Source organism: Lipotes vexillifer, unplaced genomic scaffold (genome assembly GCF_000442215.2).
Source record: "Lipotes vexillifer unplaced genomic scaffold, Lipotes_vexillifer_v1.1 scaffold443, whole genome shotgun sequence".
In the NCBI taxonomy this organism is placed as follows: Eukaryota; Metazoa; Chordata; class Mammalia; order Artiodactyla; family Lipotidae; genus Lipotes; species Lipotes vexillifer.
Window position 1 is genome coordinate 403,687 of NW_006779163.1, and position 26,140 is coordinate 429,826.

At 48.0% G+C, this 26,140-nt stretch overlaps 2 protein-coding genes across 3 annotated transcripts in view; one reads left to right on the forward strand and one right to left on the reverse strand.

The window, feature by feature from the left end:
* The window catches only part of TAF1C (TATA-box binding protein associated factor, RNA polymerase I subunit C), a 5,771-nt gene extending 5,351 nt beyond the window's left edge, over positions 1–420 (forward strand). For both annotated transcript variants that reach the window (XM_007452520.1, XM_007452521.1), the window contains one exon: positions 1–420. This exon is cut by the window's left edge and continues 416 nt beyond it. In XM_007452520.1, the coding sequence (XP_007452582.1) occupies positions 1–420 (420 nt within the window).
* Positions 421–1,589: 1,169 nt separating this feature from the next.
* The window catches only part of DNAAF1 (dynein axonemal assembly factor 1), a 26,196-nt gene continuing 1,645 nt past the window's right edge, over positions 1,590–26,140 (reverse strand). Inside the window, exons 2-12 of the mRNA XM_007452554.1 lie at positions 25,513–25,648; positions 24,973–25,064; positions 22,941–23,162; positions 22,630–22,796; positions 19,536–19,657; positions 11,180–11,346; positions 9,580–9,837; positions 5,371–5,480; positions 3,692–3,748; positions 2,456–2,828; positions 1,590–1,675 (exon numbers count right to left, since the gene is read on the reverse strand). Of these exons, the coding sequence (XP_007452616.1) occupies positions 1,590–1,675; positions 2,456–2,828; positions 3,692–3,748; positions 5,371–5,480; positions 9,580–9,837; positions 11,180–11,346; positions 19,536–19,657; positions 22,630–22,796; positions 22,941–23,162; positions 24,973–25,064; positions 25,513–25,648 (1,790 nt within the window). The remainder of the gene's footprint in view (positions 1,676–2,455; positions 2,829–3,691; positions 3,749–5,370; positions 5,481–9,579; positions 9,838–11,179; positions 11,347–19,535; positions 19,658–22,629; positions 22,797–22,940; positions 23,163–24,972; positions 25,065–25,512; positions 25,649–26,140) is intronic.

Here is a 26,140-nt window from a genome sequence, read left to right on the forward strand (position 1 = left end):
GCCTGGTGGGAGAGGCGGCGGGGCAGCAGCTTGGGGCCCGGCAAACAGCCCAAGCGGCACAAGCGCCGGACTCAACTGTCCAGCACCTTCTCCTCACTCAGCGGCCGCTTAGACCTCTCAGACGCCGCCAGCCCCCCTCCCAGCCCAGAGAGGACACTCCCTGAGGCCAGGCCTCAGCCTCCAGTGACCCCGCCCTCCCAGGAGTCCACCCAGGAGCTGTGGGCCCGGGGCGTGCCCTCGGAGCGGCAGCAGACCCTCCGGGACTACATGGCTGAGCTGCCGCTCCGGGGGAATGCCCCGGTGGGTGCCTCTGTGCCTTTCTCCCAGACCTCCAGTGTCCGGGCCACCCCCTCCCGGCAGCGGGCAGCCGTCCGCTCCGGCTCGCAGCCACACTGCAAGAAGCCCCGCATGGGCTTCTGAGGCCCGGGGAAGCTGCCCCCCACCTCCAGGGAGCCCTTTGTCCTGGATAAGCTGTGCCTTTTGTGGTTGAAACGGGAAATAAAGAGAACAGTCGCCAGGGTGCAGACCTTCCTGCTTTCCGAAGGCCTTCGCGACTGCGGGAGACATTCAGAAGCGACTTGAATCCACGTTGGAGGAAGGGGGACAACAAGGTAGTCGGTTCTCCCGTAGCTCGTGCTCCCAGGGGCACGTTGAGAAGTCCTGGGAGCCCCGTCCTGAAGGTCAGTGGCGCCGGGATCCCCTCCAGCTGACAGTGTTGTGCCAGAAAGCAGGGGCTCCAGGTGGCCGAGGGCTCCGCCACGCACCGGCCCCCGGGGACGTGGAGGGTGATGGTGAAGTGAGCTGCCCAGCCTGCCGGTGCTCCGCTGCTGGGTGTTGGCAGCTAGCTGCTGGTGGTTAGGGGTGTGTGTGTGTGTGTGTGTGTGTGTGTGTGTGTGTGTGTGTGTGTGTGTGTGTGTGTGTGTGTGTGTGTGTGTGTGTGTGTGTGTGTGTGTGTGTGTGTGTAGAGGTTTCTAGCGCCATCTAACGTTTTATAGAGGGAGGCACTTTGGACCCACGTTTAGGGGTTGAATAAACTTGTCAGCTGAGCCTGGTTTTGAACGATCAAGTTTCTCAGGCCGGGCTGCATCCCATTACTTGGCTTTCGACATTCAGTGCGTCAGGTTCGCTTCCTCCGCAGCTCTGTGGCTCCGGTGAAGAGTCTTGCAGGGAACACACCCCCGGGAATGACACAGGGCCCTGGGGCAGGACCTAGGTTTCTGATCACACGTGAAGAGAGGAATGGTCCTTGTCTCAGGTACCTGATGAAGTGAATCACGTGTGACTCACTGGACATCAAATAATCCAATAACATAGGGACTTGCGTGGGTGCTAAAATGTTTACAGTGCTCAAGGGAGAGATTTACAGTTACACGGTTTATACTGCAAATACTGCATATAACCGGGGGTTGTGTTAGGCTTTGAGAACAGGGAGCACAGTGCCATCCGTGTCCAGGGCCCTGCACGCCTGCAGTAACTGCAACTCTTTGAAGGGAAGGGGAGCCCAGCCAAGGGGGTGACCTGCCCCTGCTGGGGGGTCAGGCCAGGGCCTGTCCCTGTTAGTCCAAGAGCAGAGGGGCTGCCTTTTGGGCTCAGTCCCGGTCTTCTGTGGCCCTGGGCTCCGGGCACTCCTCAGGCTCCGCCTCAGACTGGGCTTCATCCTTTTCGGGGCTGTTTCCTAAAGAGCCAGGAAATGGGTAAGTTGGTGTCCTTGGGAAGTGCGGCCAGCCCTCATCCCTTCCCGCGTGCAGGACTTGGGGCAGCCACGCAAGCTGGTGTTCGGCAAGAAGCCTGGCTGCCATCCAGTGTGGATTACAGCGGGAATCGTCTGCATTCAACAGGCTCCCCGAGTTGGATACCCGGAGGCACAAAGCTGAACACAGAGCTACCCGCAGTGCGCTTGTGACCAGCAGGCACTAGCCAGCTTCCCCCAAAGTGCCTCTCCCTGCTCATGGGCACAGGCCCCAGCGCCAGGCCAGCGGGCACGTCAGGGTGTGGCTTTACCGGTCCCACCCAGCCAGGCACCGTGGGCACCATCCCCACCTGCTGAAGCTCCCTTCCTGGCCAGCAGCATCTCACAGTCATTCATCCCGGTCCTGGGCCTTCACGTGGACGACCCACACCCTCCGGCCAGCTGTCACCCTCGTTTTGTCCCGTATTCCCAGCTGCAGTACCACCGGTCCCCTCCTTCCCTCAGCAGCCTTGGTCTGGAAGGGCCAAGGATGGGGAAGGTCGGGGACGGGGTCAAGTCTGGCAGCTCCTTGGCCCCGGCTGGCGACTTAGGAACATGCTGTTGCGATCTCCATGGTCTGGCGAGGTCGTGAGTGACCCCCTCAGAACACAGGATTCCTAGGGCAAAGGCCCAGGTGGCCACCCGCTCTGGGTTTGGGTGGTCCACAGTCCATTTCCCCCTGAGAAGCTTTTGGCCCCTGTAGCCTTGAAAGTTGGGTGACAGTACCTGGAGGGGAGGCCAGAAGCAGGTCGCCACGCCTGTCCTCACTGCACGGGGCTGGCGCGGCTTCCCTTTGGCAGGCTGGGGGCCAGGGTGGTTGCCCTAAAGGCTCGTCATCGTCCAGCTCCTGAATCAGTGGGCGAGGGGACTTGGTGTCTCTCCTGCGGGTTGCCAAGTCCCTCTCTGCTGCTGCTTTAAATATGCCTGTAAAGGGCGTCTCCGTCTCGGCCTTCCTGGAGGTGTCCTTGGAGACTGCAAATATACTGGAAAGGGTGTCTGTGGATGCATTTCCCAGCACTGGGAGTGAGGTGTAGTCTAGTTCAGGGTCACTGTCGTCACTCGGGCTCGAGATGGCTGTAATCTTTGGAAAGCACATCTTCTGTTAAAAGAAAAAATGTATCTGAACATTTCTGTTTTCACAATAGTCTCTAAAATGCCCAATGCTAATTCGGCTTTTTAAATCTATCACACTGTGGGCCCGAGGGAGCACAGCACTCGCTGCTTGAAAGTCGGGCCTCAGGATGGACACTCCCTGGCAGCCGTCTGTGAGCCCTGGAGGCCATGGTGAGCTCTGCAGCCAGGTCTCCACTTCCTCCGGTCCTCGTCAGGTCTCCATGTGGCATGGCCCTCGCCCACTCTTCCTGCTGCACCAACACCCTCCTGGGTCCCTGAATGGTTCATCTGTGAGCCTTGGCTTCCGACGGGCTCCACCTTCACCCGGCCACCTAGTCGTGCTTTGGAGGTCAGGCCCCCACGGAACCGTGGTCCCGTGTCTGTGTCCCTCCTTCGATGACGAGCTCCTGCCCTGAGCTTACACCCTAGGCTCCCCTCTCCTTGGGGCTCCCGGGGCTGGCCCACACTGGCTCTCAGTACTGCCAGAGGGAGGAGGGTCGGGTCCCCATAGGGCCTTCTATGCTCTCCACCCTCCCTTCCCCGGCCTGCGTGTCGCTGTGGTACAGACATTCGCTAGATGAACATACGGATACATCAAAAGGATAGCAAAAATGTTCAGATAATTAGGTACAGAACATGATTATTAAAAATCAGTGATAAAAGATCTGTTCAAAAAAACCGAAGTGGCTAGTTGTGAAACCTCAGAGAGGGGAGCAACAGTAAGCAGCCGCATTTCCTTAGGTGAGGTGAGGAGGCTTCAAGCACAAAGGGCATGCAACTTTCCGAGACACTTGGTCAGTGACAGGGCTGGAAGGGAAGGTGGGACTGGGGGGATGTGTGAGAAGTCACCTTGTGCTGGTCTCCCGGAGATCCGCCTGCATCCACGTCTTCCAAGTCAGGCAGGTCCTGGAAGAGAAAATGATCCCCGTCAGCAGGAGGGCACGCTCCCGACGCCCAGTCCACGGGACAGACGCGGCCGCACAGCCACCCAAGCCTGCACTACGTGCTCGGAGCGTGGAGGGGCCCGCGGAGTGACCCAGACCACTCAGGCCACGTGCACGCTCGAAACACACACACGAGGCAACACCAGGTACCTGGATCTGATCAGTGAAAGAGGTTTGCAAGGTGTGACGTGTTTCAGAAATTCCCACCTCTTTCTCCACTTCACTTCGGTGTTACCCCGTTCATCTGTGGGGAGACGTACCACCCACACGCAAATTTGTCTTAGGACTCTGTGGCATAAAACGGGTCTATTTTGGACCTCCCCCAAACTAGGGGGGCTTTTCTGTTTTGTGTTGTGTATCGCGGTATCTTCATCTATAGCACCCCGTCCAGCGTGTGAGGCAGACGCGGGCTGTGGTTAGCTGCGTGGGCTCTGGAGCCACGCTGCCTGGCTGTGGAGCCTCGGGCAAGTTGCTTAACCCCTGTGTTTCTCAACTTCCTCATCTGTAAAATGGGGATGACAATGGTACCTATGTCTTAGAGTTATTGGAAGGGTTAACTCAATCGATAACAAGATGTGTTTAAAATAGTGCCGGACAAAGAGGAAGGTCAGTACCAGCTTAGTGTTGGGGTCCTGTATACGGTCAGTTATCAAATGTTAGGGAAGAATTGCCCACTTTTGTTTTTGTCATAGGTATATGCAGGCCCAGAAACCCACTCTGAATATGGGCTGTACTCGGTTGAACACTTATTGAGCCACGTGAAATTGTGAGGTTGGGAATGAAACACCCGTGTAGGAGTTTATGGAAGAAGTGGGCGCGGGCAGGGGAAGCTGCGCACAGGCTTGAACGGAAGGAGCTCACTCGTGGGCAGGGAGGCGGGCCATCCTCCGGGCGAGCAGGGTGTGAGGCTGCGGGTGGGGGGCGCCGGGCCCCACCCCTCGCCCCACCAAAGCACCATTCCCGGGGGTCATGGCAAAGTGTGTACGTCCCCAGGGACCCATTCCTGTGGGCACAGCATGTCAGACTGCTATCAGAGCGGAAGGGCTTCAGGGAGGAGGGCCGTGCTCCGGGCCGTGATCAGCCCCAAGGTCAGGCGGCCCCTCACTGAACAAGCCCCAGGGTACGGGCCGCTGGACAGCCAGGCCAGGCAACAGGGGCAGCGGCAGGCCAGGAAGACGGGCAGCTGTGTCCCCAGAGGGTGAGGCTCTGATGACCGAGTGCAGCTTCCTCGGCGGTTCTGCACATGGCTAGCCGGACGGAGCTGCTCTCAGTGTAGCTTCTTGGGGAAAACACGTCAAGAGCTTTGTAGGTGTAGTTCAAGGGGACTCAGTCTGGGCCATCACTTCTCAGTCTTGAAGGGGCACAGGCACGGACCCCCCTGGGGGAGGGCTTATTAACTGCAGGTCCTGAGCAGTGGGTCTGGGGTGGGGCCCGGGGTTCTGCCTTCTAAGCAGCCCTCAGGGGAGACCACGCCTGCTGGCCCAAGGGCCACGCTCTGGGCAGCGAGGATTTGGAAGTTTTGTGCCTGATCTGATACCGGGGCTGTACCGCAGACACTTCTCTGCAGAGGCACCAATTACGTACATCGATGAAGAGCTGCTCCTTCGTCTCCAGTCTGATGGCTTCCAAATCTTCAGCTCCACAGAGCTCTGTACCTGATGCACTTTCAGTGGCCACCGTCTGGGGAGCTGATTCTAAGGAACAACAAAGAGTTATATTAATCTTGGAGTTAGTTTCATACACGGTGGACAGACGGGTAAACCCGAGGTTAAGGTGACTCCAAGAGGAAGGACAAAGCCCTTGGGTCCGAAGGCTTCCAGCCCCTGTGACAGGAGCTGCAAGAATCCCAGGTTAGGACAAGATTATGTCTGAAAGGAAAGGGAGACAGCCGCCCCCTTTCTGGAGCCTGGAGATGGAAGCACCAGCCAGGAATCTGTGACGAATACGCAGGAACTGTGGAAAAGGCATGATTGATGGGCCAGGAGATTAAGGAAGGCAGGCCGTGGTGCCAAAGGCCAAGTTTCACAGCCCCTCCTGCTGCACGAGCGTCAGGGAGACCTGTGAAGTCACCACAGGGTTGCCTGTGGAACGTGGAGTCCAGAAGGGGCTTGTCTTCCTCCCCCAGGCCCCTCCTATCCTGCCCTCTGCTTCCTCTCCAGTGCCCGTGATTAGAGATAAACGGCCCCATTCTGCTCACGACACGCTGGTCCGCTGTCCGCCCTGAGGACTGGCCGTGCCCAGTTTGACTGAAGAGCCACATTGGGGCACCCGTTTAGAATGAAACAAGGGGGACTTCCCTGGTGGCGCATTGGTTAAGAATCCACCTGCCAGTGCAGGGGACACGGGTTCAGTCCCTTGTCCGGGAAGATCCCACGTGTCGCAGAGCAGCTAAGCCCGTGCACCACAGCTACTGACCCTGCTCTCTAGAGCCAGCGAGCCTCAGCTACTGAACCCGCGTGCCACAACTACTGAAGCCCACACGCCTAGAGCCCGTGCTCCGCGACAAGAGAAGCCACCGCAATGAGAAGCCCGTGCACTGCAACGAAGAGTAGCCCCCGCTCGCCACAACTAGAGAAAGCCCGTGCGCAGCAATGAAGACCCAAAGCAGCCAAAAATAAATAAAATAAAATAGGCAAAGTAGATAAATAGATGTTAAAAAAAAGAATGATATAAGGAAGTGGGCAGGGGCTTCCGGGGCTGCCGTGGATGATCCCAGGCCCACCTCACAGGCCCGGTTTGTCGTGGTCTCTTCCGCTTGGCTGTGCCCGTGGCTTCGCAGCTTCTAATTACCACAGTAGCCGGCTTCCCCTCCAGCCCTTCCCCCGGACCCCTGTGTCCTGCTCGTAGCACCGTGTGGCGTCCAGCTTCCCAGCCAGCAGAAGCGTCTACTCCAGGCAGCTGCCAAGACCCTTTGTTTCCTAAAACCTACCTGCTTAGGCTTTGTGTGCCGGGAAAAGGCGAGGCAGGGAAGAGACTAGTTGTTGGATGTGTTCCTTACGTTGCCTCATGCGATCCATGGCGGAGACTGTTCCCACTTCGCAGGGGCTAGAACGGGCTCCGAGAGGTTTTGTGGCTTGCCTGAGGTGTCCCAGCTGGTTAAGGGGCTGGACTTGGGTTTGACCTCAGGGTGTCTGTCTAGAAAATTCGCTGCCTCGCCAGTTCACAGAGTGTTTTAGTGAAATGCGTGAGTCATCCTCTGTGCCGTTTTGGTGACCACTGGAAGGAAGCTAAGGCTCCCCTAGACAGAGTGTCATCAGATAGAGGTGGGAAATGTGTGTCTCTGTGACGGTATGCACTCACATCACGTTTCCCTTGGTCCTGTTTAGACTCAACATCGGGATGGGGAGCTATTCAAGCCTCCGAGCCCTGACTCAGTCCCCAGGCAGCCTTCCCTGGTTCCTGACTCCATGATGAGAGAGGATGAGCCCAGGGAACGCAGCAAAGCTGCTCATACCGTTTATCTCCTAATTTCCTGCATCCTTCACTAGGCCTTGTGACTTGTAAGGTAAGACTGTGCGCCATGCAAGAAAGGTAAATGGGAAAGTGATTTTTTTAAAAACAGATGGCTTTTATATTTAGATTTGCTTTTCTTGGGGTTGAGTAACTTGCGTGGAAGAGGGACCTCCTTGTTCTGACAGCCCAGCTGCCCTCTTGGGACTCAGGACACCTAGAGGGTTTAGCTCAGTAGGGAGGGGACTGTGGGGGAGGGGTGGGCAGCAAAGGCTGGGGGGGCTTAACAGCAGGGAGGATGGCCGTGAGTCGAGGTGGAGACCAGCTTGGTCTCTGCGGGCAGATCTGGCTTCAGTTCTGCCCCACTGTTACTCGCTCTGTGATGTGGAGCAGGTTACTTCACCTCTCTGAGCCCCAGTTGCCAACTGAGTAACATGGGTTACTGGTGAGAGCACCTGATCGTGGGATTTGGGGGAGGGTAAGCTGGAAGTCATGGCCTTGGCTGACATGTTAGATAAACATCTGGCTGCGCCTCCCTCTTCCGACCTGCAGGTTGCCAGCTCCTTGTTAAATGTGCCCTTCATTCAGGAAGGCAATTGATGGTTTCACTCATAGAAAACTCTGCTTCTAGGCTAGGTGCGGTTTCAAGGCAAAAAACTTACCGGAGGGGGAGTGAGGATGCGGGCAAAACCTTGTATCTGGGTCTCAGAATACACGTGCCAACACCTACATCAGTAGTTCAGAGGATGCTCTTTTCCCCGTGTGTTTAATACATGATTCGTTCCCCTTTTAAATAACAAAACCTATAACATCGCCATCTGTGGGAAGCTTGAGGGAAAACGTGACCCTTGTCTAGTAGAAATTCTCTCCCAGAAACCAAGGAGTGACCAGGTCTTGGAGGGTCTACAATCCCATCCAGCAAAGTGGTGCCAGGAGCCATAGAAAGCAGGGCTTCAGTGCCTCCCAAGGGAAAGTAAATCAAGACAAGTCACGCTTCTCACAGATGCCTTCCAGCCGCAGTCTCATGGCAGAGTCAGAAGAGGAGCGGCGCTGCAGCCACCTGACAAGTGTGAGGAGCGCGTCAGAGGGATGGGCGGGGCGGGGCCCCCTCCCCGGGAGCCTGTTCTCGCAGCAGCGGTGGCTGTTTAGATCCCACGCACTTGCCTGCTCCTTCCCTGCTCTCCGCCCACTGCTCCTGCCTCACCTGCTGGAAGCCCTGGGGACTTCATGAGCTCCAGCATCCCTGATGGGGGCCAGGGCCATGGATATCAGCACAGTCACAGGTCACCTCACTCCCTACACCACCCCTCCTTCCTAAGGTGCGTTTCTATTTCCCACAGACAGCTTGTTAAAGACTGTAGGCTACAAGATACATTTTTCAGATGTTACTGAACAAAAGAGGGGTGGGTAGTAAATCCCAGTGAATAATGGAGCACTGATTGTTTGGGGGTTTGGAGTGGCCAGTAAGGTTTTGAAAAGAATTATTAAAATAGAGCTCAGTTGAGCTAATCTTTGAGGATAGTCTGCCCCGCCATTATCTTCAGCTGGAAAGATAATTCACCCATCTCTGGTGCCCTGGGGTGTGGCCTTTGCCCCCTCGGCAGTCTAGAGACTAGGCTTACTTCGAAGTCTCTCCCAGACAGTGGGGGCCAGACCAGCTGACCTCCCCAGATGGACCTCAAATCCTGCTCAGGCTGGGAACAGAAGGTTCGGGTCTCCCAGGGCTGCACAGACACAGCAGTGATGGGCAGCGTCCAGGGCCGAGTCCTGGGTTTATCTATTAGTCAGCAGGACCCCAGGAACTTGGCGAGAACCTGCCAGTGGGCTTCCCTTCTAGATCAGCGTCATCCACTGTGGTAGCTGTGGCCATGTGCCTGCAGTGTGGCCACTACTCCTGAGGGGCTGGATTTTACATTTTATTTAATTGTATCTACTTTTAATTCATTTCAATTGAAAAAATGAAGCAGCCCAAAACAACTTGCTTCTTTTCGTAGAGCTGCATTTCACCTTAACCATTCAAAAGTGAGCATGTGAATTGAGATGTGCTATAAGTGGCATATACAGGCTGGATTTTGAAGACTTAGTGTCAAAAGAGGGAAAGTATCTCATGAATAATTTTATGATGATATAAATTATTATATTTTAGATGTACAAGGTTAGATAAAATACACTGTTAGCATCTCACCCATTTCTTTGCACCTTGTTGAAGCTGATACTAGAAACGCAGTCCAGGCTCCCCTTGTGGTTCTAGATAACTCGCAGACTCAGCAGTCAGAAGTGGAAACCCGAGGCCCCCAGATGGGTGCTGGCCCATCTACACCCCTGTTGTTCTCAACCACCTACCTTCCCAGGCTGCTCCGGGGCTCAGTGGCGGGGCCTTGGCAGGGAGCGCCCCTCCTGGCTCCCCGTCAGCATCCACAGGCAGCTCCTCCGGGAGACTCGACTCTTCTGACTTTTCTGGGAATAGCTCGTCCTTGGCCTCGAAGCTTTCCTTGACAAACAGCTCCGTCTTCTGCCACCTTTCTCTGTCCTCTTCAGGCGCTTCCTCCCCTTCCACAGTGGCACCCAAGTCCCCAGCACTGTCTGGCGCGAGCATCTCCCCTGAGCAGAAGTCCACAGTGAGCTGGGAACGTCCTGGGAGGACAAGGGGGACCTGCAGTGAACTGCTGGGATGGTCATCAGAGTGCTGTTTAGGTGCTAAATACACGGGCTGAAAGGCCACCAGGGGGATGCCTAGCGCATGCACTGCCGGCACAGGACACAGCCACTAGAAAACTGTGCAGGGGGCTCTTAGGAGACGCAGGCTGAGGTATTTGGGGTTAAAGGCCACGATGTCTGCCTTTGCTTTCAAATGGGTCAGCAGAACAGGAAAGATTGTGTGTGTGTGTGTGTGTGTGCCTGTGTGTGCCAAAATATTAACAACCATCCGATCTAAACAGACAATTCAGCTGTTCATTTTAACTATTCTTTAAGCTTTTCTTAAAACTTGAAAAATATCAAAATTAAAAGTTGGGAAAAGGGAAATAAAACCATGCTACAGGGGAACATCTATTTTATGGGACTGTACTATTATGCTGATTCAAAAGAGTAGGCAAAAAGCAATATAGCTATGCCAGGGGCTTCCCTGGTGGCACAGTGGTTAAGAATCCGCCTGCCCATGCAGGGGACATGGGTTCAAGCCCTGGTCCGGGAAGATCCCACATGCCGCACAGCAACAAAGCCCATGCACCACAGCTACTGAGCCTGCGCTCTAGAGCCTGCGAGCCACAACTACTGAGCCCACGCACCACAACCATTGAGCCCGCATGCCTAGAGCCCGTGCTCCGCAACGAGAAGCCACCGCAATGAAAAGTCAGTGCACTGCAAAGAAGAGTAGCCCCTGCTCACCCACAACTAGAGAAAGCCTGCGTGCAGCAACAAAGACCCAATGTGGCCAAAAATAAAAATAAATAAATAAATAAATAAATAAATATATATATATATATATATATATATATATAAAAGAAAGCAATATAGCTATGCCATTTTTTTCTATTAAAAAATACATATGTGTTACATGCGTGGGGAAAAGCCAGGAAATACCCGCACTGAATACTGAGTGGTTCTTGCTATGATACTGTTATTACTCTTGCCTTTCTATGTTTTCTATGTGTAGCGTGTTCACATTTTGTAATTAGGTGAAAAACACTAAATGTCATTTAAAAGCACACATAGAGACTCTGGCTCTTCTATTGGGTGTAAGAGGAGGAAGGGGGTTCTTACTTAATAAGATGCCCTGAGCACCGTCCTTGCATGAGGTCAAGGGCAGATGGATCTGCAGGTACGTGAACGAATGGTCCCCACCCCCTACCCCCAATCCCTGAGATGAAAGACTGTGAGTTCAACAGCCCAGATTTTTAATCTAAACGGAGCTCGGGGTCCTCCTTGTGTCTCAAGCATGCACCTTGCTCTTGGCTTGCTTTCTGCTGTTTCCTCTCCTCAGCCTGGCGCTTGATTGCGGCTAAGGCCTCAATGCTGTCTGTGATCTTCGTCCGCTCTCTGCTCTCCCACTGCTGCCTCTCCTCCTGCTCAGCTTTGTACCCTCCTCGTGCCCAGGCCTCTGCACAGGCTCTGTTTAGGAGTATTAAAATCAAAAAACAAAGAAACAAGAACACCCCAGAAATCGGGGAGGTTTGAATTGTCACAGGTTCGAAGTAAATCCAAAACATACACTATCTGACCAAACGCTCATCTTCCCCAAAATCAAACTAAAGGCACAGGACATATGACTGCGAGGATACGTATTAACACATGCACGTTTTTAATCTGTAAAGTCTAATGGTTTGCAAAGCCTTCCAGATACGAGGCCAAGAGCACAAGTGACAAAAGAAAAAAATAGAGAAATTGGACTCCACCAAAGTTAAAAATGTGTGTCATGCAAAGAATACCATAAATAAAAGACAACCCACAGAATGGGTATGCAAATCATATACCTGATCAGGGGGTTGTATCTCGAATATATAAAGACCTATTGCAACTCATTAATACAAAGATGACTTAAAAATGGGAAGTGGTTAAAAGAATGAGAAGACAAACTGCACTGGGAGAAAATATCTGCAAGAAAGATAACTGAAAAATGGCTTGTATCCAAAACATACAAAGAACTATTAAAATTCAAAAATGAAAAAACACATTTTAAAAAGTGGGCAAAAGAACTGGACACCTCACCAAAGAAGATAGGCAGGTGACAAATAAGCTCATCGTCATAGGACGTCAGGAAAGTGCAAATTAAACCAACGAGATGCCACTTGACACTCAACAGGACGGCTAAAATCCAGAACACTGACAACACCAAATGCTGGGAAGGATGTGCAGCGACAGGAATGCTCCTTCATTGCTCGTGGGAATGCAAAATGGCACAGCCCCATGGAAGACAGCTTGGCAATTACAAAGCAAACAGTCACATATATCCAGCAATTGTGCTCCTAAGTATTTGCTCAAATGAGTTGAAAACAAATGTCCACACACAAAACCCTGCACACGAACATTGATAGCAGCACTGTTCACGACAGCCAAAAAGTGGAAGCAACGCAAATGTCCATCGACTGACAGATAAAGAAAATGTGGGCTGAGATAGCCTCATCCACCAGAGGGCAGACAGCAGAATCAAGAAGAACTACAATTCTGCAGCCTGTGGAACAAAAACCACATTCACAGAAAAGATGAAAAGGCAGAGGGCTATGTACCAGATGAAGGAACAAGATAAAACCCCAGAAAACACAACTAAATGAAGTGGAGATAGGCAACCTTCCAGAAAAAGAATTCAGAATAATGATAGTGAAGATGATCCAGGACCTCAGAAAAAGATTGGAGGCAAAGATGGAGAAGATGCAAGAAATGTTGAACAAAGACCTAGAAGAATTAAAGAACAAACAATCAGAGATGAACAATACAATAGCTGAAATGAAAAATACAGTAGAAGGAATGAATAGCAGAATAACTGAGGCAGAAGAATGGATAAGTGACTTGGAAGACAGAATGGTGGAATTCACTGTCACAGAACACAAAGAAAAAAGAATGAAAAGAAATGAAGACAGCATAAGAGACCTCTGGGACAACATTAAACGCACCAGCATTCACATTATAGGGGTCCCAGAAGGAGACGAGAGAGAGAGAAAGGACCCAAGAAAATATCTGAAGAGATTATAGTCGAAAACGGCCCTAACATGGGAAAGGAAATAGCCACCCAAGTCCAGGAAGTGCAGAGAGTCCCAGGCAGGATAAACCCAAGGAGAAACATACTGAGACACACAGTAATCAAACTGACAAAAATTAAAGACAAAGAAAAACTATTAAAAGCAACAAGGGAAAAATGACATTTAACATACAAGGGAACTCCCATAAGGTTAACAGCTGATTTCTCAGCAGAAACTCTACGAGCCAGAAGGGAGTGGCATGATATATTTAAAGTGATGAAAGGGAAGAACCTACAATCAAGATTACTCTAGCCATCAAGCATCTCATTCAGATTTGATGGAGAAATCAAAAGCTTTACAGACAAGCAAAAGCTAAGGGAATTCAGCCCCACCAAACCAGCTCTACAACAAACGCTAAAGGAACTTCTCTAAGTGGGAAACACAACAGAAGACAAGAACCTACAAAAACAACCCTAAAACAATTAAGAAAATGGTAATAGCAATCTACATATCGATAATTACCTTAAATGTAAATGGATTAAATGCTTCAACCAAAAGACACAGGCTTGCTGAATGGATACAAAAACAAGACCCATATGTATGTGCTATCTACAAGAAACCCACTTCAGACCTAGGGACACATACAGACTGAAAATGAGGGAATGGAAAAAGATATTACATGCAAATGGAAATCAAAAGAAGGCTGGAGTAGCAATACTCACTTCAGATAAAATAGACTTTAAAAAAAAAAAGAATGTTGGGCTTCCCTGGTGGCGCAGTGGTTGAGAGTCTGCCTGCCGGGGCAGGGGACACGGGTTTGTGCACCGGTCCGGGAAGATCCCACATGCCACGGAGCGGCTAGACCCGTGAGCCATGGCCACTGAGCCTGCGCGTCCGGAGCCTGTGCTCTGCCACGGGAGAGGCCACAACGGTGAGAGGCCTGCGTACCGCAAAAAAGAAAAAAAAAAGAATGTTACAGGAGACAAGGAAGGACACTATATAATGATCAAGGGATCAACCCAAGAAGATATAACAATTATAAATATTTATGCACCCAACATAGGAGCACCTCAATACATAAGGTAACTGCTAATAGCTTTAGAGAGGAAATCGACAATAACACACTAATAGTGGGGGACTTTAGCACCTCACTTACATCAATGGACAGATCATCCGGACAGAAAATTAATAAGGAAACACAAGCTTTAAAAGACATAATAGACCAGATAGGTTTAATTGACATTTATAGGACACTCCATCGGGAAACATCAGATTACACTTTCTTCTCAAGTGCACACGGAACATTCTCCAGGATAGATCACATCTTGGGTCACAAATCAAGCCTAAGTAGATTTAAGAAAATTTAAATCATATCAAGCATCTTTTCTGACCACAATGCTATGAGATTAGAAATGAATCACAGGGAAAATAATGTAAAAAATACAAACACATGGAGGCTAAACAATACGCTACTAAATAACCAAGAGATCACTGAAGAAATCAAGGAGGAAATCAAAAAATACCAAGAGACAAATGACAATGAAAACACGATGATCCAAAACCTATGGGATGCAGCAAAAGCAGTTCTAAGAGGGAAGTTTATAGCTATACAAGCCTATCTCAAGAAACAAGAAAAATCTCAAATAAACAATCTAACCTTACACCTCAAGGAACTAGAGAAAGAAGAACAAACAAAACCCAAAGTTACTAGAAGGAAAGAAATCATAAAGATCAGAGCAGAAATAAATGAAAGAGAAACAAAGAAAACAATAGCAAAGATCAATGAAACTTAAAGCTGGTTCTTTGAGACGATAAACAAAATGGATAAACCCTTAGCCAGACTCATCAAGAAAAAGAGGGAGAGGACTCTAATCAATAAAATTAGAAATGAAAAAGGAGAAGTTACAACAGACACCACAGAAATACAAAGCATCCTAAGAGACTACTGCCAGCAACTGTATGCCAATAAAATGGACAACCTGGAAGAAATGGACAAATTCTTAGAAAGGTATAACCTTCTAAGACTGAACCAGGAAGAAATAGAAAATATGAACAGACCAATCACAAGTAATGAAATTGAAACTGTGATTAAAAATCTTCCAACAAACAAAACTCCAGGACCAGATGGCTTCACAGGTGAATTCTATCCAACATTTAGAGAAGAGCTAACACCCATCCTTCTCAAACTCTTCCAAAAAATTGCAGAGGAAGGAACACTCCCAAACTCATTCTATGAGACCACCATCACCCTGATACCAAAACCAGACAAAGATACTACAAAAAAAGAAAATGGCAGACCAATATCACTGATGAATATAGTTGCAAAAATCCTCAACAAAATACTAGCAAACAGAATCCAACAACACATTAAAAGGATCATACACCATGATCAAGTGGGATTTATCCCAGGGATGCAAGCATTCTTCAATATATGCAAATCAATCAATGTGATACACCATATTAACAAATTGAAGAATAAAAACCCTGAAAGAGAAATTAAGGAAACACTCCCATTTGCCACTGCAACAAAAAGAATAAAATACCTAGGAATAAACCTACCTAGGGAGACAAAAGCACTGTATGCAGAAAACTATAAGACGCTGATGGAAGAAATTAAAGATGATACCAACAGATGGAGAGATATACCATGTTCTTGGATTGGAAGGATCAATATTGGGAAAATGACTATACTACCCAAAGCAATCTACAGATTCAATGCAATCCCTATCAAATTACCAATGGCATTTTTTATAGAACTAGAACAAAAAATCTTAAAATTTGTGTGGTGCTGGGAAAACTGGACAGCTACATGTTAAAGAATGGAATTAGAACACTCCCTAACACCATACACAAAAATAAACTCAAAATTGATTAGATACCTAAATGTAAGACCCGACACTATAAAACTCTTAGAGGAAAACATAGGAAGAACACTCTTTGACATAAATCAAAGCAAGATCTTTTTTGATCCACCTCCTAGGAGTAATGGGATAAAAACAAAAATAAACAAATGGGACCTAATAAAACTTAAAAGCTTTTGCACAGCAAAGGAAACCATAAACAAGACGAGAAGACAATCCGCAGAATGGGAGAAAACAGTTGCAAACGAATGAACGGACAAAGGATTTATCTCCAAAATATATAAACAGCTCATGCAGCTCAATATTAAAAAAACAAACAACCCAATCCAAAAATGGGCAGAAGACCTAAATAGACATTTCTCCAAAGAAGACAGACAGAAGGCCAAGAAGCACATGAAAAGCTGTTCAACATCACTAATTATTAGAGAAATGCAAATCAAAACTACAATGAGGTATCACCTCACACAAGTTAGAATGGGCTTCATCAGAAAATCTACAAACAATAAATGCTGGAGAGGCTGTGGAGAAAAGGGAAACCTCTTGCACTGTTGGTGGGAATGTAAACCGATACAGCCACTATGGAGAACCGTATGGAGGTTCCTTAAAAAACTAAAAATAGAATTACCGTATGACCCAGCAATCCCACTACTGGGCATATACCCAGAGAAAACCATAATTCAAAAAGACACATGCACCCCAATATTCATTGCATCACTATTTACAACAGCCAGGTCATAGAAGCAACCTAAATGCTCATCGACAGATGAATGAATAAAGAAAATGTGGTACATATATACAATGGAATATTATTCAGCCATAAAAGTGAATGAAATTGGGCCATTTGTAGAGACATGGATGGACCTAGAGACTGTCATACAGAGTGAAGAGTCAGTCAGAAAGAGAAAAATGGTCAGAAAGAGAAAAACAAATATCGTGTATTAATGCATATATGTGGAATCTAGAAAAATGGCACAGATGATCCGGTTTGCAAGGCAGAAATAGAGACACAGATGTAGAGAACAAACATATGGACACCAACGGGGGAAAGCGGTGGGGAGTGGTGGTGGGAATAATTGGGAGATTGGGATTGACATATACACACTAATATGTATAAAATGGATAACTAATAAGAGCCTGCTGTATAAAAAAAAATTTTTAAATGTGGGCTTTCCAAATGTAATATTTCACAGCATTATTTTGGAAGTATTTACTGACACAGGCTGCAATGTGGGTGAACCTTAAAAATACGCTCAGTGAAAGAAGTCATTCACAAAAGACCACATATCGTATGATTCCATTTATAGGAAATGCCCAGAATAGGCAACTCCAGAGAGATAGAAAGTAGATTTGTGGTTTCCAGGGGCTGGCAGAGGGGGGTTGCGGAGTGACTGCTAATAAGTAAGGGTTACTTTTGGGGGTGATAAGAATATTCTAGAATTGATTGTGCAGTGTGGTTGGACAACTCTGTGAACATACTAAAAAACCACTGAATTGTACACTTGAAATGGCTGAACTGTTCTAGGGGCTGGGGATACACCAGGTAACATAAGAGATGACATCACTTGCTCTGTTAGAGCTGCCCTTTTATGGGGAAACAAGTATGTCAGAGGCGGATGTGTCTTGAGAAATCAGGCTGAAGAGGCAGCAGGTGGAAGTGGCAAAGGTGTTACTTAGATAGGTGGTCAGTCATGGAGATCTTCAGAAGATGACAGGTGAGCAGACACCTGCAAACACCTGTGCAGAGCATCACGGGTGGAGAGAACGTCAAGGGCCCAGTGTGGCCCAGTGTGGAACAGCTAGAGAGTGCTGGAATGAGGCTTCAAACCCAGGTGCACCCAACTCCTGAAGAGAAGTCATGCTGCACCGTCCAGGGCAGGGGTCTCCCTGCTGAGGGCCCAGCTCAGGTTCCCGTTTACACTTTTCCTGCTGGTCGGCACTGCCGCAGTGTCACAATCCTCTGGGACAGCCTCTCCCGCTGGTTCCCTCCTCCTACCAGCTGGTACCTGCTTAAGTCCCACGTGATACTAACAGATACTCACAAGGACCCCGCGGTCGGTATTGTCCCCACCTTCCGGATGAGGAACCTGAAGCTGGGGAGGTTGGCGCTCAGCCACGGGCACAGGACCTGCAGCTGCGGAGCTGGGCTTGGAGGTCTGCCCGCAGGCCCTGCCCACCCGCCGTCACCCTGAACACCCAGGGCTCGGTGCTGGGGAAACGGATGCATCTCGGCCTGACTGCCCAGAAGCAGGGATCCTGGTTCTCTTACGTGGTCCAAGTGGAGGCTCCCCCTTCCGATGGAAATCTGTGTTAGTTTGACTAAAATATGTGAGTTCAAAAACATACTACCAGCTATGTTTCTTTTTAAGTGTTGGAAAATTCAGATTTGCACTTTCCTTCAGGCCATCCCAGTTACTGAAGTTTTATTCTAAGCTGGAATGAATGAATAGTGGCCTCAATCAAAAGGTAAATTAAGGGAATTTCCTGGAAATCCAGTGTTTCGGACTCTGTGCTTTCACTGCCGAGGGCGAGGGTTTGAGCTCTGGTAGGGGAACTAAGATCCCGCAAGCCACGAGGAGCGGCCAAAAAGAAAAAAAAAGGGAAATTAAAAACCCAGATAAAAGCAGTGATGGGGCTGCCCTGGTAGCGCAGTGGTTGAGAGTCCGCCTGCCGATGCAGGGGACATGGGTTCGGGCCCCGGTCCGGGAAGATCCCACATGCCGCAGAGCGGCTGGGCCCGTGAGCCATGGCCGCTGAGCCTGCAGTCCCGGGTTCAATATTCTTGATATGCAATAGAGCTCTTATGAATCAGTAAGAAAAAGCATCCCGCCAAAAGGAAACTGGGAAGAAGTCATGAATGCAATACTCATAGAGAAGGAAACATAAATGCCCGACAAAGGTAGTAAAAATGACCAACTTCATCAGTTACCCAAAAATGCAAATTTAAAACGAGGTACTGGGACTTCCTGGTGGCGCAGTGGTTAAGAATCTGCCTGCCAATGCAGGGGACATGGGTTCGAGCCCTGGTCTGGGAAGATCCCACGTGCCGTGGAGCAACTAAGCCCGTGCGCCACAACTACTGAGCCTGTGTTCTAGAGCCCGTGAGCCACGACTACTGAAGCCCTTGTGCTAGAGCCCGTGCTCTGCAACAAGAGAAGACACTGCAATGAGAAGCCCGCGCACCACAACGAAGAGTAGCCTCTGCTCACCGCAACTAGAGAAAGCCCGCGCGCAGCAACAAAGACCCAATGCAGCCAATAAATAAATAAATAAATGAATAATAAATAAATAAATAAATAAAAATAAAGCGAGGTACCACCTTCACTCATCAATTGGCCTGGCAAAGGTTTTTTTTTTTTTTTTTTTTTTAACATGGCTGTGTCTGGGGAAGTTATAAGTTGATACAAACACTCTAGAAAACAATTAGAAAATATTTAAAAACACCTTTTAAAAGTCTCAAACCACAGTCTTTATCTTTAATCTAATAATACAACTCAGGGTTCCATCCTAAGGAAATAACCGGCCATGAGATCATAGACTTATATAGAAGCATAATTATCAAAGGATTATGAAAAATCTATGAATAAGTGCTCAAAAACAGGGAATTTCCTATTATAAACAGTCATGTGAGCCATTAAACCTATTTCACTGAAATATTTAATGATGTGTGGAAATGCTCAAAAATCAGAAATTTTTAAAAGTTTAATATTGAGCATGCTCAACTATTACCTATTAAGTATGATCAAAAGGCTTTTTGTTTCCTTACCTGTCCTTTGGAAAAACTGGTCTATCATCCAGGTATGTTAAATGTTTTAGTCGAACAGTGACTGTCCTTCGATAATTAGGGATGTTCCTAATCACTGGGTTTCCCATCAAATTCAGTACACGCTGGAAGCACACAGGCAGAGCCACATTAATCACTGAAAAATGGATGCGATTGAAACATTTAATATGTGCAGTGCTCTGAAAATAAATAAATAAACAGGGAGTGTTTACATCAAATCATGAAGACAATATCAGAGAAGGCAGAGGCTTTCGTTGTTTCTGTGCCATCAGAACTGTCCCGAGAATTGGGCAGCCCTTTCTTCTATTACACTTGAACTTCAGATCCTAAATCTCATTGTCCTTCCAGAACAATACTGGAAAACACTTCCTGAGGCCTTTACCCGAGGGCAGTGATTGCATTAGTTTTGCTGGCCCAATCTCTTTTACTGAAATTAATCTCCAATTGATCATTTTCTGTCCTTCCCAGCCAGGACCCATTTTAAGAAAATGTACACAGCAGCTAGACAGATAAGAAGTGGTGACTGAGGGCATAGGATGCAAAGTGCCTGCTTATCTACTGCCAGGCTTATAGTTCTCCCGGATGTCAAGTCGGGACCAGGAAAGGGAAAGCGACACAGCAGTGCCAGTGCGCCGTCCCCACCCCTCTTTAAATACTGTCACCTCCCCTCCTGCCGATGAAACTCAAGAAGGTGAATGGTCAAGGTGACATGTGGGTGAAACATTTAACATCGGTTTGCCTGAACTGGTGAAATGTCTTTCATATCTAAAGTGATTTTTCTTGTTCAGGAAAATAAATATACTGGTTCAAGTGACCTGTTCTGTGGGGCTGAGTGGGGGGAGCAATGTGCCCCAGGGGCAGGGACTAAAGGGCTGCGTGTGTATGGAGAATGTAAAAGCCATCACAAAACAACCACGAGGCAGACTGTTCTTGTTATGGGTTGAATTGCTTCCCCCCAGCAAACTCATATGCTAAAGTCCTAACCCCCAGTGACTCAGAATGTGACTGTATTTGGAGACAGAGTCTTTGAAGAGGTGATTAAGAGTAAATGATGTCATTAGGGTGGGGCATGATCCAATAGGTCCTTGTAAGAAGAGGAGATTAGGACACAGAGACACACACCGAGAAGGCCATATGAGGACCCAGAGAGAAGATGGCCATCTACATGCCAAGGAGAGAGGCCTCAGGAGAAACCAGCCCTGCTGACACCTTGATCTCGGACTTCTAGCCTCCAGAATCATGAGAAAATAAAGTTCTGTTGTTTAAGCCACTCAGTCTGGTACTTTGTTATGGCAGCCAGGCCAAAAAAAGGTATTATAATACGACTTTATATTAGCACCATACACTGGTGATAATATAAATTCTAAATTAGTCTTTGGTGACAGTCTGCTCTACAGATTGCTCTTGAACTATGATTTGCTTACTGTTTTTCTTTAAATGGACTTACTTTTTCCTTCTTATCCATACCCTAAGCAGTAAACAGTGAACTCAAGTTTTTTGTGTGCTATTTGGAATATTTTTTCCTAGTTCACATGACAACACATATACACTAAAAAGCAAGGAAGTCATCAAAGGCTGCTGGAGTGGAGTCCAAAGGACACAGGAGCCGCCTGGAGGGGTTGCCACAGGCCAGAAGATGGGAACATTCAATCACCCCAAATTAAAATGACAGCAAGGGTTAAGTCATATCAAATACTGTATCTATAAATCTTTGTGTTCACGATGATAACGTGAACCTTTAGAGGTTCAACCTCATTGTCACCTTTAGAGGTTCCTACGTTCTTGACTCATTTCTCTGAAAAGGAATACATAAAAAGAAAAACAATAAGAATTTATCCTAGCTTTTTCTTTCTTTTTAAAAAAATATTTATTTATTTGGTTGCACTGGGTCTTAATTGTGGCAGGTGGGCTCCTTAGCTGTGACTCACGGGCTCCTTAGTTGCAGCTCACTGGCTCCTTAGCTGTGGCATGTGAACTCTTAGTTGCGGCATGCATGTGGGATCCAGTTCTCTGACCAGGGATCGAACCGAGGCCCCCCTGCATTGGGAGCGCGGAGCCTTACCCACTGCGCCACCAGGGAAGTCCCTATCCCAGCCTTTTCTATATGGACTTTATATTAGGGAGGCATGAATGGATGAGCAAAACTGCTCTTTGTGGAAGCATTCCAGCTAATAGGTGCAGAAGGAATAAGAGACTTAGAATACGGTCACTGTGTGACCCCTAATGAAATCACACATGGAGGCAACATGCTTCGGGAGCTGCAGAAACGATCAGGGGAAGGGGTGATGAGGGACTTCATGAAGGCTGGATCTGGTTGACAGCAGCCAAACCCACGAATCAAGCTGAAATTTACAAAAAGAGGGGTAACCAGACTTATAGGTGCCCTGACTGATGCAACAGCAAACCTCAAAGTTAGATTCTGATCCTGGATCTGATCAGGTCTCTGACTCCATCATCATTTTACAAGAGATACTGGGGACAGCAGAACACGTGAAACCACATCATGAGGATGCAGTCAACTGAATCCAGGATGTGGCTGACAACAAGAGGAGGGACCCGGTTTCTTGAACAGATTTACGGTGTGTGTGTGTGTGTGTGTGTGTGTGTGTGTGTGTGTGTGTGTGTTTGTGTGTATGTGTGAAAACAGCCAAGGGGAGACTGTGATAGATCAAGAGATTTGAGAGATGCATAATCCAAATATGATGTGTGGATCTGGTTTGGATTTGCAAAACCCAAGAGTCAAAGCACATTTTTGAGACAAATGGGGAACACTGAATACGGACTGGTTATTAACTGTCCTTCTGATAATATTTTAGATATAATAATAGTATTGTCATGATGCTTTTAAAAAGTCCCTATCTGTCAAGAATACACACTGAAATATTTGTGGGTGAAACGATACGGCATCTGGCATTGAAAACACTCCAGCTAAAAATACAGAGAGGAAAAAAATGTGTGATGGGTGTTAATAAAGCAGGGAGAGAGGAAGGGGGAAGGGAGGGAGGGGAAAGAGAAAAGAGATCCGCTGTCTAGAGAACACAAGATAACGCAAGTTGTGTGCGTGTGTGTGTTTTACCAAGTTGGGCATGCTCTCGAGAATGCTCAGGATCTCTGGGTCACTCAGCTGGTTGTGGGAAAGGTCAAGGACACACAGTTTCAAACATTCCTTGAGATGCTGAACATCTTCCACGGTCTCTAAGTGGTTGTGGGCCATCTGGAGCGTGTTGAGGACAGGCAGGCAGGCTGGAAGGGGAGGTCAGCAGAAGTAAGCGACACGGGTGGAAAAGAATGTTAAGAACCTCCGCGAGGAAACGGTGGTGGAGGCGGGGGCCTAGAGAACGCCCCCCACCCCGCACCCCGCCCTGCCACAGCAGGGCCTCTTCTTACAGAGGTTTTCAATGGTCTTGATGTAATTGCTGCTGATGTTGAGAGCATCCAGTTTCTGCAGAGGTTCTAGGTTCTCGATCTTATGGAGCAGGTTCACCTGCAAGAAGAGGCATCGCAGTTCCATTTGGGCCTCTAGGTTCTCGATTTTCTGTATTCCGTTGCACTCCAGCCAGAGACAACGCAGCCCTGTGTACTCTTCCAAGTTCTCGATGCGGTCAAAGCCTAGTGGGGAGGAAGGGGGAGTTGGTTAAGCTTCTGCACACTCAGAGGCACAGGGGTCACCCTCTTTTCTGCCTATCTGCCCAGCATCCACACGTCCTTCCTGAGTTACACCGCTGCCTCTTTGGAGGGACATCCCTGTCCTGATACTACCCCATGGCTCTCTGCAGGGAGCTGGTCACGCTCAGCCAAGTGGAGCCAACCTTCATGAATCCTGGGGAGCTTTGCTGGCTCCATTGGAAAAAGGTAACTTTCTGCTACAATTGCCAGCCTGGCAGGGTGGCGCCTAACACTGAAGCAGTCACCTTCCCTTCTCGCCTGGGAGTGGGGAGAAGTGAGGGGTGACCTGTCTGAAATGAATGAGCCCAAGGGAAAGCAGGGCCAAGGAAAGGGGAGAAACAGCCTCGTGAAGATATGCGGTAAAGCACCAGGATGGATCCAGCTGTACCTGAAGCCAGTCCAAACTTCGGGTCTGTATTTTTCAGTTTTTTTTTTTTTTTGCAGTACACGGGCCTCTCACTGTTGTGGCCTCTCCCGTTGCGGAGCACAGGCTCCGGACACGCAGACTCAGCAGCCATGGCTCACGGGCCCAGCCGCTCCGCGGCACGTGGGATCTTCCCGGACCAGGGCACGAACCCGTGTCCCCTGCATCGGCAGGCGGACTCTCAACCACTGTGCCACCAGGGAAGCCTTATTTTTCAGTTTTATGAGCCACATTTAAGGTGAGGAAAACAGACATTTTTGTTTCCTTGAGTGACTCATTATAGATTTGTAATTCACGGTGCACCTGCTATTACCAAAACTTTTTCAAAGTCATTTGTTTTGTTGCCTGAAAAGTTTTTATTAAAAAAGGGTAATAGCAACGATGAGGCAGAACCACCCAGCTAAGTCATTCCCAGATTCCTGACCCTCAGAAACAGTAGCAAATAATGGTAATTTTTTAGGTTGGTAAGTTTCGGGATAATTTGTTAGGCAGCAGTAGGTAATATAGGCATATCTCTCTCCTAATTCTCTGATTCTTTCTACCTGGTCTAACCCACTGGGTCTTCTTCCCACCTCTTAAATATTGGTCCTCTGGGGTCTGCCCTCCTAAGTCATCTTATCACTGTTACACCGAGACATTGGGTGGAGGATTTTGGAGGGGGCAACGGGGAGGTGAGGAGACCAGTTAGGGGTCGTTCCACACCTTTAAAGTAGTTGTGCTGCTGGAGCCCTCCGTGAATCTCCCTGGCACAGTGTGAACCTTCTCACAGTGGCCGCCCTGTCCCCCAGGACACCAAAAGCATCTTTACCATATCCGTCTCTGTATCTTTAGCACTTGCCAGGCACACAGAAGGCTCTCAGTAAACATTTACTGAACAAATGAACATAAAGATGGTCTGATGAAGCAGGGTGGCCATCCCAGGTTCAGCACGAGGTTGGGAGTTATCACTCTGTTTCCCCATTGCTAGAATAGCCCTGTCTATGAACCTGAACTTAAGTTTATGTGTGATACTGGACACCGACACCGTCCTTCACAACGTAACCCTCCCAAGCCCAAAGTATTTACAAGTAGCTACTGGTTCGAAAAAGTATGAGTCCCTTAGCAAATATAAATAAAAGATACCAATGTGTTTCCCTTGAACCCATATTAACTCCAGTCACATAAGACTTTCTTCAAAGAAATATTATTGCTTTTCCATGCATCTCCACTAAACTCTGACATTTCTACTTAAATATAAGTTAAGAACACCAGATGATCCCTGCAAGTAATTCTTAACACCACTAGAGTCTTTCCACCTGACATGAGGCAGCGCCTCCACCAGACCCTTACCTTTATAGTGTAAATACAGTGTATCGTTCAGTGCTGGGGTAATATAAAGCTTGTGCTGCTTGCACAGTTTTTGCAGAAAATTTTTAGTCATTCTGTTGAATGAAAAACATGAAAAAGAAATTTATTTCAATTTGTCAGCTGTAAAATATATCCCATAAATTCTTTGCCACACCCATTCCGTCCACAAATTCCACAATATTCTATATGCCCGATGCCTTTGGTTATAGCTTTCAGGGCCTCATCCAATATTGTGACTTTCAGCCTTCTCAAAACTGCAAAGTGTGTTCTAATAGAAATACCTTTGTGTCATCAAGAACTACTAATGTTTCTCTCTCTCCAGGTCCAGCATTAAAGTTGTATAGATTGTGGTTAGTTAAGCCACAGAGCAACGCCATCCTGCCTCTGCCACTAATCGTCAGACATGGGGCCGACTATTTAATCTCTACGAGCCTCAATTTCCTTATCTGGACAAAGGGGTGATTGTAACATCCACCTTAGTGGGTAAAAGCGTGCTGTGAGTGGCAAGAGCACACCGTGTACCTGGGGCCACGGTCTTCTTTGTCATCTCTTTGCTGTGCTAAGCGACCCTCTGACCAGCTATCACCACTGTGTTTCTGCTTGCTGAGGTAGGAAGTGTCCGAAGGACCCACGCATGTGTCCTTAGGATCATTAATTTCTGTAAAATAAAGAGATTGGTTAAAAAATGTCCCCCACTTTCAACTTGATGAATAACTGTCTGCTTTTAGCATGGAACTGGTACTCTTTAAATGTATCACAGTGATTTTTAAAGCACTGATAAGGGACTATGAAAATTTCACTTCTAGGCAGATCTTTGATAAAACCTCTTGTACAGCTGGACATGGAGACGTGTGCGAAGATATTCACTTCTGCATTACTTGTAACAGCCAAAACCTATTAACAGTGCAAATGTTCATCCATAGGGACTGGTTAAATAAAGCAACAGATTATTATTCTGCCTTGGAATAGAATGCACTGGAGCTATGTCAATCAATATGGATAATTCTCAGAAACACATATGGAGTGGAAAAAGCAAGTTTCATAATAAGCACAGGATATCATTACATAAATCAAACCCACACAAACCTATGCTATGCATTGTTTAAGGACACATTTTAGATAGATAGGTAGATAGATAGGATAGGGAAAG